This window comes from Chiloscyllium plagiosum, unplaced genomic scaffold, assembly GCF_037043375.1.
Source record: "Chiloscyllium plagiosum isolate Xiang-an unplaced genomic scaffold, Cpla_swu_hap1 HiC_scaffold_29, whole genome shotgun sequence".
NCBI lineage: Eukaryota > Metazoa > Chordata > Chondrichthyes > Orectolobiformes > Hemiscylliidae > Chiloscyllium > Chiloscyllium plagiosum.
In genome coordinates this window covers 33,628,572-33,646,338 of record NW_028270167.1, presented here as the reverse complement: position 1 = coordinate 33,646,338, position 17,767 = coordinate 33,628,572, and the positions used below count along the sequence as shown (strand labels likewise).

The 17,767-nt window shown below is 44.9% G+C and overlaps 1 protein-coding gene across 1 annotated transcript in view; it reads left to right on the top strand.

Moving 5' to 3' along the window:
- The window catches only part of LOC122540727 (glucose-6-phosphate exchanger SLC37A2), a 75,968-nt gene that overhangs the window by 19,436 nt on the left and 38,765 nt on the right, over positions 1–17,767 (top strand). The window contains exon 2 of the mRNA XM_043676863.2: positions 9,823–9,904. Within this exon, the coding sequence (XP_043532798.1) occupies positions 9,823–9,904 (82 nt within the window). The remainder of the gene's footprint in view (positions 1–9,822; positions 9,905–17,767) is intronic.

The window sequence follows — 17,767 nt, the reverse complement described above, 5'->3', positions numbered from 1 at the left end:
TTTAATGATTAAAAGGTAGATCAGGATGTCTTTATACTAATGGTGTAGATCTAAAGTACTGGAGTCTACTTTTCAATACTGACCTGAAAGCCCAAGTGAAATATTATTATTTTTCTCCTCCTCCTCTCTTTACCCATGTTCTTTGTCACTTTCTCGACCCAGCCTATTTAGTGTTGATCCCTGTGGAACTGTTTGCCCTCTGAATTGCTTAGTCAGCTGCCCGTTTTTGATGTGTGAGCTTTTAAAGTTGGTTTTACTGAAGGAAATGCAAGCAGAAACCACTCTCAAACAATCAAAGCATTTCCTTTAGCATGACTCATTTGAGAACTGGTTTTCTCCTCCCTGACTTGGGGACTCTGACTCTCCACTTTGTTTTTGCACTACTCCCAGGTGGAATCAACTGGTCAAAATGGAATTAATTAGGGCTCGTTTTCTGGATCAGTGGTGCTGGAAGAGCACAGCAATTCAGGCAGCATCCGACGAGCAGTAAAATCGTGCTGCTCGTCGATGCTGCCTGAATTGCTGTGCTCTTCCAGCACCACTGATCCAGAATCTGGTTTCCAGCATCTGCAGTCATTGTTTTTACCTCCTCAATTAGGGCTCAGCTGAGCCAGTTGCGATTCTGCATTTTCCATTTTGTTGAATAAAAGAAATAGCTTGCGGAATTGCTGAGGTATCAGTTTGTAATTTGGTACAAAGTATTTGTTGCCAGTACCTTTGTGACTTTTTTTTTCCTTTTTTTAAGGAAAGGTTGTTGCAATATTGACCCTGTTCAGTTCCTGAGGGTTTGTGGTTAATGTTGCCACGCTTTTAGATTTGATTAACCACCAGACTCCAGATACAATCCAAATGATTTCCTAGTTACCCAACAATGAGGGCAAGACTATCTGGTTCCTCTTTTCTCTTGTCCATTGCAATCTTGCTCAATTTCGGAGACAGTGGTTGGCTTGAATTTTTTAAAAAGTATTTAATCTGATGTTATTTCAATAAAAAGCACTTGGTGTGCATTCACCTCACTTTTGAGGTGCAGTGAGGGATAAACTGCCTGACCATGGTCTCTTTCTTGCTGACTATGTCCAGAATAACTTTTGTTGAAACCACTGATGCCACAAAGATCTGCACTGCTGTACCGTTCCCCATATGAGTTCCTGATGCCCATTATGGAGACCACAGACTGTATCATTCCATCAAATGATACATGTGTGTTTACAGTATATATGATTCCTGGAATCACTAATTGTGGTATAAATAGCAAAGATGTTTTGTCTTTGACCATTTTAGAGACTGATCATGAACTGTTTTTTTAAATTTGAGCAAAGTAAGTGTGCCTTCTCATCCAGGTCATGATGGTTTGCAAATGGGAGGGGAAACCTTTTCAGTCTGAGTGTTTAGGATCTCGAATATACCTTATTTGGAACTGTGCAGCAGGAGCTCCCATGGAGTTGTTCAAGAGGGCATGGGATGCTTCTGTTCAAAAAAGCAATGTGCAAGATGCATTGAAAAGTCAGGAAAATGGCACTGTCATAATGTTCTCTTGATTTATTATGTACTGATACAGTGAGAAGTATTGTTTTGTTATCCAGGCCAATCATACCATGCTTAAGTATATTAGAGTAATAGAACAGAAGGAAGAATATAGTGTTACAGCTACAGAGAAGGTACAGAGGAAGATCAGTTTTCATATATTTGAGGTCTTTTCAAAAGTCTGACAGTAGGAAGAAGTTGTTCTTTAATCTGTTGGTACATGTTTTCAAACTTTTCTACCTTCTGCCCGACGGAAGTGTGTATAACTGGTAGGGGTCTTTAGTTGCTTTCCCAAAGCAGCAAGAAGTATAAATGGAGTCAATGGATAAAAGGCTGATTTTCGTGATGAACCGGGCTGTGTTCACAATTCTGTAATTTCTTGTACTCTTGGACACAGCAGTTGCCATACCAAACTGTGGTGCATCTATTAAAAATTGGGAAGAGTCATTGTGGGCATGCTGAATTTTCTTATCCTCCTGAGAAAGTAGAGGTGCTATTGTGCTTTTTAAACCTTCTATCTTCAATGTGGATGGACCAGGACCGATTGGGGATCTTTACTTCTAGGAACTCGGAGCCCTCATCCATCTCCATTTTAGCACCATTGATACAGACAGGGGCACGTCCTCCACTCGCTTAGTGAAGTCATTGACCAGCTTCTTCATTTGCTGATGTTTAGTAGAGTGATTTTGTTTTCTTTACCCTGTGCTGCCTACTACTCATTGAAATCTGAACCACCACGGTGGTATCATCAAACTTCGAAGTGGAGTTAGATCAGAATCCGTTAAATCAAGTGTATAAGAAGTATGGCAAGGGGCTGAGTATGCAGCCTTGCAGGGCATTGGTGTTGAGGATTATTGTGGAGGAAATGGTGTTGCCTATTATCACTGATGTCAAGGATCCATTTGTAGAGGGTGGCACAGAGACCTGGGTCTTGGAGTTTGGAAATTAGTTTGCTTGGGATTATACTGTTGAAGGTGGAGCGATAGTAATTAAGTAGGAGTGTGTAATAGGTATCATTGTTATCCAAATGTTCCAGGGATGAATGTAGGACCAAGGAAATGGCGTCCACTGTCAACCTGTCGTAGTGGGTCAAAGTAAAATGGGAAGTTGGAGTTGATGTAAGCCATGACTAACCCCTCAAAGCACCACTTCATCATTATGGATATTAGTGCCAGTAGACGGGAGTCATTAAGGCACGCTGCTGGATTTGGTTTTGCACAGGATAATAATGGTCTCTCAATGGAGGTGGGAACCTCTGATTGAGGTAAGGAGAGGTTAAAGATAACAGTGAATACTCCCACCAGCTGGTCAGTGCAGGATCTATGTACAGCCAGGGATTCCATCTGGGTCTGTCATTTTGTGGGTTCACTCCCAAGAAGTCCAATCTAATGTCTGCAGTGATGACTGACTGAGGGTACAAGTACATTCGAGGCTGTCAGGGCAGGTGGCATCTCTTCACTGACCACCTGTTCAAAACAAAAGCGTAGAAGGCATTGAGCTTAACAGGGAGGATGCATTGTTGCCAGATATTCTACTGTGCTTTGTAACCCATTTTCCATTGTGTAAGCCTTGCCACAATCAGGTGGGTTTCTGTGGTTAGTCTTGAGACTCTAGTTTGGTCTGGTATTGTCTCCTTGCTGTCTGATGGCTTTGCGAAGATTGTATCTAGATTTCCTGTTCAGGTCAAGGTCACCTGACCTGAATATCTCAGACCTGGACTTCAGTAGGGAGTGGATCTCCCACTTCATCTGTGGTTTCCAGTTGGAGAAAAACTTGAATTAACTTTGGCACATAGCCCTCTATGCATTTTCAGATTAAATCTGTGACTTTAGTGGCATACTCATTAAGATTGGCTTTTGAGTTCGTGAATACAGATCAGTCCAAAGACTGTAAATAGTCCGTAGCAACTCATTCATTATCTCAGACCAGCGACTGTATGACTTTCTGTACTGAATTCTTACACTCAGTTTCTGCTTATAAGCTGGAAGAAGCTGACAAGCGGAAGATTTTCCAAAATGTGGGCTGGGGATGGAGCAGTAGATGCCATTCCTACACAACCAATGGTCAAGAATGTTTGGGCACCGATAAGACAGGAGACATGTTGATGGTATATTGGTAGCACGCTGTTAAAGTTGGCCTGATTGAAGTCACCAGCTATGATGGGCAAGGCTTTGGGGTATTCTGCCTCAAGACTATTTGTAGTGGTGTATATTTCATCAAGTGTAGCATTCACCTTCACTGCCATGAAAAGTTTATATCCCACCCCATGCAGAAGTGAAGTCCTGCATCAGGTGGTAGGGATGGCACTTCATTAGATATTCTGGGCCCAAGGAGCGGGAACTGGCCAGGGTCACCATGTTGGAGCACCAAACTGTGTTGAGCAGGGAGCTGGAATGGAATTGGTGGTCTGAATGGCCTCCTTCTGTGCCATAACCGTTCCGATTTCTGTGCTGCTGTTTAAATAAACCCCAGGACAATGCACACCACAAATAACAACTGTGGTTTGTTTTAATTCCTTGATCTCTTTCTTTAAGTCTTTGACAACACTTCCCCATTATTCAACGTATAGTGTTAAGCTTTTGAATCTGGGCCAGGTGAGGTGGGGATACTTGGAGGGTATTTTATTCAACATCATCTTGCATCCAGCTTGAATTCTGCTTGTTTTTTTAACCCCCAGTCTGACTTTTTAAGCTGTTCAGGAAAACTTCCCCAACAGATATGGAGGGTAAAGCCATTGTGCAGTTGTCCCATTTCAGGTTCTTTGCAAAAAGAACTGGTTAATATCTACATCCTGCCAGAAATACTAGGAAATGGTATTGAAAATTAAGCTGTATTACAATAACAGTAAAGAATTTTTAATTACCTTCTGATTTGATTTATAACTAAAGCCATCTCCTTGCATTAAAATGTTTTTTTTTGTTTTAAACAGTGGAACAATTACTAATCACCAAAGATGATCCGTGTACATTTGTAGGTGGTGCCAGTGACATCAATTGGCTGTGACAGGCTCCAAGATGATGTCACCATATTGCATGCACAGAGACATCAATGAGCCTGTGTGTGTGTGCAGACCTCCTCACCCGGTCTTTCCTGTAAATACGTTGTCCTAGCTACACTATTCCAGTACTGGTTCGTCCCTTGCTGTGTCTATTTTGTTCCCTTTCAGCCACAAGATCACCCTTTTTGGATTCCTCATATTTTGTTCACATATTGCAGTCCTTAAAAAGAATTCCATTACTTCGAAATGGTTTTCTGTTTATGGATGTTGAACTATTTCCAGCCTTTAAAAAGAAGAAAACATGAGCCAAAAATGGCTGTAGTAGTCACCTGACCACAATGCAGCAAGGTTCATGATACCTGCACAGAATTAACAAAATCCTCTATTGAATTGCCATTTCTATATGAACGTGTCAAAACCAGGCAACTGATTGTGCCAAGAAGTTTGCTCCCTCTGTTTTAATTTGCAAATGGTGGGGGCAGTAATGAAAGCTTGTCTATGTATAGAGTAACTTGAAAAGACAGTGGAGTTAGACTCTGGAATGCACATATAACTAATTTCAACTTATTCTGAGGAGTAGAAACAAAGGAAAATGGAGCTTTTATGGAGCTGGAACTCAGAGTCTGATTCAGGGAACAGTCCACATGGTGAAAAAGCAACTTGGCTCAGATAGAAAGCAGAGAGTCACGAAGAAATCCAAAAACTATATAGTGCCCTTCAGTTTTAAACCAAACACCTCGGACCCTGAGGACTTTGTGTACTTTATTACTACCTGTCTGAATCAGTCTCATTTCCTTTATGTTTTTGTACCTATGATTGTGTGCATTTAATGTTAGACTTTTTTCTTTAGGTTACTAGGTGATAGAATATTTCCTTTCTTTCAGTTGAGAAAACCTTGCTAATTGGCACAACTTTTCTAGTGAGCTATAACTTTAATTGAAGTGTGATCATTGCCTAGTTTCAAAAATAAATGCTTTTGCTGAAATCAACTGAATAGAGTTAAGAGGAGAAGCTGTATTTCTCCTCCTGAAAACCCTACCCACTACAACAAAAAGGCCTTGTTCTAACAATTTTGCTGTTGCTACTCTGAGCTAAAAAAAGGTGTTGCTGGAAAAGCGCAGCAGGTCAGGCAGCATCCAAGGAGCAGGAAAATCAACGTTTCGAGCATAAGCCCTTCTTCAGGAATGAGGAGGGTGTGCCAAGCAGGCTAAGAAAAAAGGTAAGGAGGAGGGACTTGGGGGACGGGCGTTGGGAATGCGATAGGTGGAAGGAGGTTAAGGTGAGGGTGATAGGCCGGAGAGGGGGTGGGGACGGAGAGGTCGGGAAGAAGATTGCAGGTCAAGAAGGTGGTGCTGAGTCTGAGGGTTGGGACTGCGATATGGTGGGGGGAGGGAAAATGAGGAAGCTGGAGAAATCTGCATTCAACCCTTGTGGTTGGAGGGTTCCTAGGTGGAAGATGAGGTGCTCTTCCTCCAGGCGTCATGTTGCCATGGTCTGGCGATGGAGGAGGCCAAGGACCTGCATGTCCTTGGCGGAGTGGGAGGGGGAGTTAACGTGTTCAGCCACGGGGCGGTTGGGTTGGTTGTCCCAGAGGTGTTCTCTGAAATGTTCCGCAAGTAGGTGGCCTGTCTCCCCAATGTAGAGGAGGCCACATCAGGTGCAGCGAATGCAGTAAATGATGTGTGTGGAGGTGCAGGTGAATTTGTGATGGATATGGAAGTATCCCTTGGGGCCTTGGAGGGAGGTGAGGGGGGAGGTGTGGGCGCAAGTTTTGCATTTGTTGCGGTTGCAGGGGAAGGTGCCGGGAGTGGAAGTTGGGTTGGTGGAGGGTATGGTCTTGACGAGGGAGTCGCGGAGGGAGTGGTCTGTTCGGAACACTGATAGGAGAGGGGAGGGAAATATATCTTTGGTGGTGGGGTCTGTTTGGAGGTGGCGGAAATGGTGAAGGATGATACAATGTATCTGGAGGTTGGTGGGGTGATAGGTGAGGGCCAGTGGGGTTCTGTCCTGGTGGCGATTGGAGGGACGGGGTTCAAGGGTGGAGGAGCAGGAAGTGGAGGAGATACGGTGGAGAGCATCGTCAATCACGTCTGAGGGGAAATTGCGGTCTTTGAAGAAGGAGGCCATCTGGGTTGTTCGGTATTGGAATTGGTCCTCCTGGGAGCAGATGAGGTGGAGGAGAAGGAATTGGGAATCTGGGATGGCGTTTTTACAGGGGGCAGGGTGGGAGGAGATGTAATCTAGGTAGCTGTGGGAGTCGGTCGGTTTATAGTAAATGTCCGTGTTGAGTCTGTCACCCGAAATAGAAATGGAGGTGTCTAGGAAGGGGAGGGAGGAATCTGAGACGGTCCAGGTAAATTTGAGGTCGGGATGGAAGGTGTTAGTAAAGTGGTTGAACTGTTCAACCTCCTCGTGGGAGCACGAGGTAGCACCGATACAGTCATCCATGTAGAGGAGGAAAAGGTGGGGGTGGTGCCAGTGTAGCTGCGGAAGATGGACTGTTCCACATATCCGACGAAGAGGCAGGCATAGTTGGGGCCCATGCAGGTGCCCATGGCTACCCTTTTGGTTTGGAGGAAGTTGGAGGATTGGAAGGAGATGTTGTTCAGAGTGAGGACCAGTTCAGTCAGTCGAAGGAGCGTGTCAGTGGAAGGGCACTGGTTGGGTCGGTGGGAAAGGAAGAAGCGGAGGGATTTGAGGCCTTCGTGATGGGGGATGGAGGTGTATAGGAACTGGATATCCATGGTGAAGATAAGGCGTTGAGGGCCGGAGAAGCAAAAATCATGGAGGAAGTGGAGGGCGTGGGTGGTGTCCCGAACATAAGTGGGGAGTTCTTGGACTAAGGGGGTCGGGACCGTGTCGCGGTACACAGAGATGAGTTTGGTGGGACAGGAGCAGGCTGAGACAATGGGTCGGCCGGGGCAGTCACCATGGACCTCCATTCCCCATCACGAAGGCCTCAAAGCCCTCCACTTCCTTTCCCGCCGACCCAACCAGTGGCACTGACACCCTCCTTCGACTGACCGAACTGGTCCTCACTCTGAACAACTTCTTCCAATCCTCCCACTTCCTCCAAACCAAAGGCGTAGCCATGGGCACCCGCATGGGCCCCAGCTATGACTGCCTCTTCGTCGGATATGTGGAACAGTCCATCTTCTGCAGCTACACTGGCACCACCCCCCACCTTTTCCTCCGCTACATCGATGACTGTATCGGCACTACCTCGTGCTCCCACGAGGAGATTGAACAGTTCAACCACTTTACTAACACCTTCCACCCCGACTTCAAATTTACCTGGACCGTCTCAGACTCCTCCCTCCCCTTCCTAGACACCTCCATTTCTATCTCGGGCGACCGACTCAACACGGACATTTACTATAAACTGACCGACTCCTACAGCTACCTAGATTACACCTCCTCCCACCCTGCCCCCTGTAAAAACGCCATCCCATATTCCCAATTCCTTCGTCTCTGCCGCATCTGCTCCCAGGAGGACCAATTCCAATACCGAACAACCCAGATGGCCTCCTTCTTCAAAGACCGCAATTTCCCCTTAGATGTGGTTGACGATGCTCTCCACCGCATCTCCTCCACTTCCCGCTCCTCTGCCGTTGAATCCCGTCCCTCCACTCGCCACCAGGACAGAACCCCACTGGCCCTCACCTACCACCACATCAACCTCCAGATAAATCATATCATCCTTCATCATTTCTGCCACCTCTAAACAGACCCCACCACCAAGGATATATTTCCCTCCCCTCCCCTATCAGCGTTCTGGAAAGACTACTCCCTCCGCGACTCCCTCGTCAGGTCCACACCCCCCCACTCCCGGCACCTTCTCCTGCAACCGCAAGAAATGCAAAACTTGCGTCTATACCTCCCCCTTCACTTCCCTCCAAGGCCCCAAGGGATCCTTCCATTTCCATCACAAATTCACCTGTACGTCCACACACATCATTCACTGCATCCACTGCACCTGATGTGGCCTCCTCTACATTGGGGAGACAGGCCACCTACTTGCGGAACGTTTCAGAGAACACCTCTGGGACATCCGCACCAACCAACCCAACTGCCCCATGGCTGATTACTTTAACTCCCCCTCCTACTCCGCCAAGGACATGCAGGTCCTTGGCCTCCTCCATTGCCAGACCATGGCAACACGACGCCTGGAGGAAGAGCGCCTCATCTTCCGCCTAGGAACCTCCAACCACAAGGGATAAATGCAGATTTCTCCAGCTTCCTCATTTCCCCTACCCCCACCTTATCTCAGTCCCAACCCTCGGACTCAGCACTGCCTTCTTGACCTGCAAGCTTCTTCCCGGCCTCTCCATCCCCACCCCCTCTCCGGCCTATCACCCTCACCTTAACCTCCTTCCACCTATTGCATTCCCAACGCCCCTCCCCCAAGTCCCTCCTCCCTACCTTTTATCTTAGCCTGCTTGGCACACCTTCCTCATTCCGGAAGAAGGGCTTGTGCCCGAAACGTCGATTCGCCTGCTCCTTGGATGCTGCCTGACCTGCTGCGCTTTTCCAGCAACATATTTTTCAGCTCTGATCTCCAGCATCTGCAGTCCTCACTTTCTCCCTGCTGTTGCTACTCTGTCTATTGATCTATGATCCTTCAATATATTTGTCAATCTAGGGCAACTGTTGAACTGTTCTCTTTTTAGTTTGAAATTTAATTGGTCAATGCCTCCTCTGGGTATTTTCTTTCTGTGGATGTATTTGTCTGTGGGTCAAATGGGAACATGTGTTTGTGTGTCCTTCAGTACCTATTACCTGTCCATTCTTCAGGTAATGCAAACTTAAGTAGGTTGTTCACTCAAGTGCGACCAATGCCTAGTCCACTCTAAACGCCAATGTATGTATTGCAGCAGGAGCCTGGTTATAGCTATTAGAAGTACCCTGTTGTATCCCACTCTTTCCAGGATTCCTGTGGGCAGTTTTTGTGATGTCTTCCTTGCCAGATTGGTAAAGATGGCCTGTTTCTGAAGCAGTTTCCAACCCAGTATTCCAGTATGACTGTTTGTTTGTCTTACAGCAGTACTGTCCGACCCTGAACCCAGAAGCTGGGAATTGAATTAAGTTGGACTTTGAATTAATTATTTTTTCTTATCTATGCCTTCTGTTTATTAGTAAGCGCTATGTTATGGCAACTTAAGCTTTTTTTTTTGTCACAATTTTTTTAGAAAAAACACAATTAACCATAAATGATTATTCAAACTGAAGTCTATTAAGGGTTGATCAGATGGGCATCAACTTAAATTTACAATGTGATTTTTTTTCTGATTCTCTTTCAGGTATCGTGGGTTTACTCTTGTGCTAACCTTCCTGTTTTACTCCAGTTATCACTTGTCTCGCAAACCCATCAGCATTGTCAAGGTATGTGCACAGCCAGACCATAAGACATGAGAAATAGGCCATTCGGTCCATCAAGTCGTATTCACCATTCAATGAGATCCTGGCTTATCTGAATCCATGACTCCACTTTTCCTGTTTTTTCCCCTCCTATTGTCCTATATTCGCTTACATGTTAAATATCTTGTCTCTGTGCCTTGAATATAGAGTCATAGAGTCATAGAGATGTACAGCATGGAAACTGACCCTTCGGTCCAACCTGTCCATATCGACCAGATATCCCAACCCAATCTAGTCCCACTTGCCAGCTCCCGGCCCATATCCCTCCAACCCTTCCTATTCATATAACCATCCAAATGCCTCTTAAATGTTGCAATTGTACCAGCCTCCACCACATCCTCTGGCAGCTCATTCCATACATGTACCACCCTCTGCATGAAAAAGTTGCAGATCTGCAATTTTCCAGAATGTTCTTGTATTTAAAGAACATTAACTCTTGTTGTACTTACTTTCTTACGAAAATGTAACTGGGTGCTATTTCCGTGATATTTCTCTAAGTTAGGTACTTACACAACTTAATTTCCTAAATCATGATTCAGTGCTGTACTACTTGTAGGAAACAATCTTGGATCCTCCACACAACCTCACCATTTTGCCAGATACATAATTTTTACACTGATCCATCTTGGGGTTTAGTTTAATGTCACCGATTATTACTGGTCCATTGTACCTGCGTTTTCTTTGATCGCCTTCATTATTTCTCAATTTTCTTCCTTTTAGCAGTTTAAAAACAACGCTTAATAGAGTAATACTCCCATTAATTATAATTACCTGTATTTTTATTTTAAACAAAATTCTATCTACAAGTTTTAGTGCTATATTTGAATCTTCATTCCAAAACTACCACCCCATCTCAGAATATGCTGCAGCCAGTAATGTTTGGGTCCTAGGCCTAGCAACCTAAGCCACAGTGAAAATTTACTGGACATTGTACATTGAAGCTACACAAGATTACAAACACCTGCATCATGGATGAACAACAATGAGAATTAAAGTTAATTTTTCTTTTGTGTAGCTTTAAAAATATATACATGAAAGCTAATAAATCCTGGTTCAATTTATGACAAATATTTTAGCTAAGTGGTTGCATTCTTCTCTGAATAAATATTACATTCAAGTTGAGGCATGACTATTTCCGCTGACACTCCAGCACTGTAATGACATATTGAAGGTATTGTCTTTTAAATGAGATAGTAATTTGATGTTTTGCCTACCTTCCCAGATGGATGCAAAACATGCCATGGCACTAACTTAGAGGAGCTGCTCTGCCTGACTTGCTGTGCTTTTCCAGCACCACTCTAATCTACACTCTGATCTCCAGCATCTGCAGTCCTTACTTTTGCCTCTCCTCCCCATGCCTCCTCCCCAGAGCCACTGTCAGTATTTATTTCAGAACCAACCTTTTTAACACAGATTATTTTACTCAATTTTTGGGGCTTTGCTCCATGCAGATTAGCTGCCGCATTCATCATCTTCTAACAATGACTGCACTTCGTATTTAATTGGTTGTATAACACTTTGGGGCGACATTAGTTTGCAAAAAGAGTTATATAAATGCAATGTATTTCTTTTCAACATACTATTGATTTTACCTAAAATGAATTCCAATAAATCTTCGTTTTGTAATCCACTGTGACCCAGTTGATATTCTTTATTTATAGGCAGTGCAGCAGGTTGTTCCATGTATGTGCTAAAATTGATCTACATAAGCAATGCAAATATATATTCCCATGGAAGATACACGTTCTACTTTCGTGGCTTAGAAAACCCACTGCAAATGTCGTCATGCTACAAAACAGGACTAAGATCAAATTTTTAAATGCAGAATGTAACAACACAAGTACATAGAACATAGGACAATACAGCACAGAACAGGCCCTTCGGCCCATGATGTTGTGCCGAACATTTGTCCTAGCTTAAGCACCTATCCAATTGCCGCTTAAAGGTCACCAATGATTCTGACTCTGCCACTCCCACAGGCAGCGCATTCCGTGCCCCGACCACTCTCTGGGTAAAGAACCTACCCCTGACATCCGCCCCCCCCCCCCCCCCCCCCCCCCCCAATACCTTCCACCCTTCACCTTAAATTTATGTCCCCTTGTAACACACTGTTGTACCTGGGGAAAAAGTCTCTGACTGTCTACTCTATCTATTCCCCTGATCATCTTATAAACCTCTATCAAGTCACCCCTCATTCTTCACCGTTCCAATGAGAAAAGGCCTAGCACTCTCAACCTATCCTCGTACGACCTATTCTCCATTCCAGGCAACATCCTGGTAAATCTCCTCTGCACCCTCTCCAAAGCTTCCACATCTTTCCTAAAATGAGGTGACCAGAACTGCACACAGTACTCCAAATGTGGCCTTACCAAGGTCCTATACAGCTGCAACATCACCTCACGACTCTTGAATTCAATCCCTCTGCTAATGAACGCTAATACACCATAGGCCGCCTTACAAGCTCTATCCACCTGAGTGGCAACTTTCAAAGATCTATGAACATAGACCCCAAGATCCCTCTGCTCCTCCACCTTACTAAGAACCCTACCGTTAACCCTGTATTCCGCATTCTTATTTGTCTTCCAAAGTGGACAACCTCACACTTGACAGGGTTGCACTCCATCTGCCACTCCTCAGTCCAGCTCTGCATCATATCTAAGTCTCTTTGCAGCCGACAACAGCCCTCCTCACTATCCACAACTCCACCAATCTTCGTATCATCTGCAAATTTGCTGACCCACCGTTCAACTCCCTCTTCCAAGTCATTAATAAAAATTACAAACAGCAGAGGACCCAGAACTGATCCCTGCGGAACTCCACTTGTAACTGGGCTCTAGGCTGAATATTTACCATTTACAACCACTCTCTGACTTCGACCGGTTAGCCAGTTGTCTATTCAACTGGCCAAACTTCCCACTATCCCATGCCTCCTGACTTTCCGCATAAGCCTACCATGGGGAACCTTATCAAATGCCTTACTAAAATCCATGTACACTACATCCACTGCTCTACCCTCATCCACATGCTTGGTCACCTCCTCAAAGAATTCAATAAGACTTGTAAGGCAAGACCTACCCCTCTCAAATCCGTGCTGGCTGTCCCTAATCAAGCAGTGTCTTTCCAGATACTCATAAATCCTATCCCTCAGCACCCTTTCCATTACTTTGCCAAATAGAAAGTAAGACTAACTGGCCTGTAATTCCCGGGGTTATCCCTATTCCTTTTTTTGAACAGGGGCACAACATTCGCCACTCTCCAGTCCCCTGGTACCACCCCCATTGACAATGAAGACAAAAAGATCATTGCCAACGGTTCTGCAATTTCCTCTCTTGCTTCCCACATAATCCTAGGATATATCCCGTCAGGCCCGGGGGACTTGTCTATCCTCAAGTTTTTCAAAATGCCCAACACATCTTCCTTCCTAACAAGTATCTCCTCTAGCTTACCAGTCCGTTTCATACTCTCCTCTTCAACAATACGGTCCCTCTCATTTGTAAATACTGAAGAAACGTACTCATTCAAGACCTCTCCTATCTCTTCCGACTCAATACACAGTCTCCCACTACTGTCCTTGATCGGACCTACCCTCGTTCTCATCATTCTCATGTTTCTCACATACGCATAAAAGGCCTTGGGGTTATCCTTGATCCTACCCGCCAAAGATTTTTCATGCCCTCTCTTAGCTCTCCTAATCCCTTTCTTCAGCTCCCTCCTGGCTATTCGGTATCCCTCCAACGCTCTGTCTGAACCTTGTTTCCTCAACCTTATGTAAGCCTCCTTCCTCCTTACAAGACATTCAACCTCCCTCGTCAACCAAGGTTCCCTAACACAACCATCTCTTTCCTGCCTGTCAGGTACATACATATCAAGGACACGTCGTATGTTCCTTGAAAAAGTTCCACATTTCAACGACATCCTTCCCTGACAGCCTGTGCTTCCAATTTATGCTCCTCAGATCCTGTCTTGCAGCATCATATTTACCCTTCCCAAAATTGTAAAAACTGCCCTTTGCACGCACCTATCTCTCTCCATAACAAGGTGAAAGTCACAGAATTTTGGTCACCATCACCAAATGCTCACCCAATAACAAGCCCATCAATTGTCCCGGTTCGTTACCAAGTACCAAATCCAATATGGCCTGCCCTCTGATCGGACAATCTACATACTGAGTTAGAAAAGCTTCCTGGACACACTGCACAACCACCGCCCCGTCCAATCTACTTGAGCTTCCAATCAATATTTGGGAAGTTGAAATCACCCAAGACTACTACCCTGTGGCTTCTGCACCTTTCCAAAATCTGTTTCCCAATCTGTTTCTCTACATCTCTGCTGCTATTGGGGGGCCTATAGTAAAAACCCAACCACAGGTGACTGCTTTCCTACTTCTGACTTCAGCCCATACTACCTAATCTTACTGAAACATCTGTAACCAAGAACCTCCAACAACCATTCTATCCACATTTCCGTGATGGCCACAACATCGTAGTCCCAAGTACCAATCCACGCCTTAAGTTCACCCACCTTATTTCTGATACTCCTTGCGTTGAAGTATACACACTTGAGCCCATCTCTGTGTCCGCAAGTATTCCCTGTCAGTGCTCCCTTCTCCACAGCCTCCCTACATTCTTGGACATCCTGAAAAACAGCTAACCTACTTGCTGTTTTACAAGTCCGGATCCCATCCCCCTACCAAATTAGTTTAAACCCCACCAAAAAGTGCTAGCAAACCTACCTCCCAGGATATTGGTGCCCTTCTGGTTCAGGTGCAACCCGTCCTGCTTGTACAGGTCCCACCTTCCCCAGAATGCAGTCCAATTGTCCAAATACCTGAAGCCCTCCCTCCCACACCATCCTTGCAGCCACGTGTTCAACTGCATTCTTTCCCTATTCCTTGCCCCACTGTCACGTGGCACCGGCAACAACCCAGAGATGACGACTCTGTCCGTCCTAGCTTTTAGCTTTCAGCCTAACTCCCTGAGCTCCTGAATGACCTCCCCACCCCTCTTCCTAGCTATGTCATTGGTGCCAATGTGCACCACAACTTCTGGCTGCACACCCTCCCCCTTAAGGATTCTGAAGACACGGTCCGAGACGTCTCTGACCCTGGCACCCGGGAGGCACCAAACCATCCGAGAGTCTCGCCCATGTCCACAGAACCGCCTGTCTGTCCCTCTAACTATAGAGTCTCCTATAACTAGCACTCTCCTCCTCTCCCCCTTTCCCTTTTGGGCCTCAGAGCCGGACCTCGTGCCAGAGACCCGGTCACTGCAGCTTACCCCTGCTAGCCCCCCCCCCCCCCCCCCCCCCCCGCCAACAACAGTATCCAAAGCGGTATACTTATTGTTGAGGGGAACGACCACAGGGGATCCCTGCACTGCCTGCTTCCTCCCCTTCCCACCTCTAGCTGTTACCCAGCTACCTCTGTTCTCTGGCGTAACTATGTCCCTGTAGCTTCTATCACTCTCTCAGCCTCTCGAATAATCCTCAGTTCATCCAACTCCAGCTCCAGTTCCCTAACGCGGTCTGTGAGGAGCTGGAGCTGGCTGCACTTCCTGCAGGTGAAGTCGGCAGGAGCATCGGTGGTCACCCCTACCTCAAACATCCTGCAGGAGGAACATTCCACTGCCTGCGCTGCCATAACTCTACACTTGGTCTCCAAAACAAGAACACTAAGTAGCTTACCTGTTCAGCCGACTGAGTCCTTTTTTTAGGTTAGCGGAGGAGGGAGGGTGGGAGACACTACACGTGTAGTGTCTCAGGTTCCTTCTCCACTCAAACTTCTTACCTTCCCAGAAGCCTCTGTTGACGACTTCCGGATTCCCGCTCCTAGTTGAAAAAAGAATTACAATTACGCAAAAGATCTTAATCATACCTTGCCAAGGCAACTGTTCAGCTAACTTTCTAAGACTTGTTAGACTGTCAGCTCCAAGCTGGCTCAGGATGCCCGGAAGCATTTCTGTGATCTGTTTTGTCTCACCATGGCCAGTAATAGCAAAAGTATTGGCAGATAATGAAGCCTGCACTTTAGGATTATTGAAGTGAATGACCTGACCATCATCCTTAATCATATTCACCTGTTTGGCACAAATTAAAAATATTCATAAGGTGTGTCATTCATCTGAATATAAAATATTTTCAATATACTATTTAACAGCAAATTCAAATGGGTTTCTCAGGGGAATTAGCTCATGAACATGGCTGTTTAAATTTTCATCCCTAAAACAAAGACCCACTTGGTTGTATAGTTCAATGTCAGCAGTCTCCATCATCCAGACTAACTGGTCATGCTCAAGATCAGATAATAAGGCTTCATGTTAGGCGTCAATAGTACGACAAAAAATGTTACTTGCATCCAATATCAACAGGTCCATATTTTTCAATTGCAGTTATTGCACAAATATTAGGATTAGGAACCATAGCACTGATCAATTTGTATTTGTACTGCTCTGACTAACAGTCTACTTAGCAAAGCAAGAGAATGAACTGTGCAACACTGTAGCACCAATCTGTATTTAAAAGTTTAAATAAGAGCCAGACTACAACTTTCAAAAGAAATTCGGATGGCAAAAAAGTGCCCAATGTAATTGCACACATCCACTGTGATGCTGGGAAGCAAAAATGTAGAAACGTAACTAAAATAGGATCATGTCTCTCACAATAGACTAAAATTGAAAACCGTTTCTATTAGCAAATCCAAGTCCCAAATAGATCTGAAAAGATGTGCAGAAATGTTTACAATAGATTAAGTGATCAAATAATTTAGTAAAAATGCACAGAAGGTACCTCCTCAATTCTAGCAATATTATTTACTGCCAGTTTCTTCAGACAGCTTTGCAATTTTTTATCATCAGCTGTAGCTGTTCTGTGTACTACCTTCTTCTTTCTGCGAGCTGTACCCTTTCCTTTAATCCAGCTTTGAACACCCTCTGTGGTAAAGACTTTCATAGATCCACTGACCTCAGTAGAAATTCCTCTGTCTTAAATGTGCAACTCCTTATTCTGAAAGTATGCTGCCTGGCCTTAGATGTTCCCACAAGGCAAAGCAACGTCTCCATAATCTGTCAAGTCCCCTAAAGTATAGTTCCAGTAAGGTCACCAATCATTCTTTTAAATTGCATTAAGTACAGGGCAGTTGAAAAGAGTGCTGTATCTGGTAAACGGAAGGATTGGGGAGAGCAATGACTTGATCACTAATAGAAGCTTCTGGAAATCAGTGGCACTCCAGCTAGTTAACAGACTCAGTCAGACCTATGTGTACCAATCCAGAATGCTTGGCTCTGATTCTCTCTTAATCTGTTAGGAAGGGTGTTATTATGCTGGAACGAAATTAGAAATTGCTGGAAAAATTCAGATCTGGCAGCATTTGTGGAGAGAAATCAGGTGAATGTTTTGGGTCGAGTGACCCATCCTCAGAACTCTGTACATATTTTCTCTGAATTATAATATTCAGGGAGTGACCACACTTGACAATCTCGGATGACAGTGCGAATCCGAGTTAATGCTGACAGCTCGGCCCATCTCTTACAGACCTCTGAATGAGAGGCAGTAACTTAGTGGAGGCTCGTGTGGAGGAGGTGAAATTGCTGTTTTCTGAAGTGCACTCCCAGAAATGTTGCAATCCATTTTTGTTCTATTAAATTCTGCACCCCTCCCACCACCACCCCCCTGTCTAAGCCAAACTGCTTAAAACTGAGGGTATGACCCACTATGTTCAATACTCCAGCATCTAACTTCTGAACTACACATGCCTGAATAGTATTTGTTTTTCTCTTTTGATTGCTGTATGTTCTTACTGCTGTTGGCTTTGGTCACCCAGACTTTAACCCC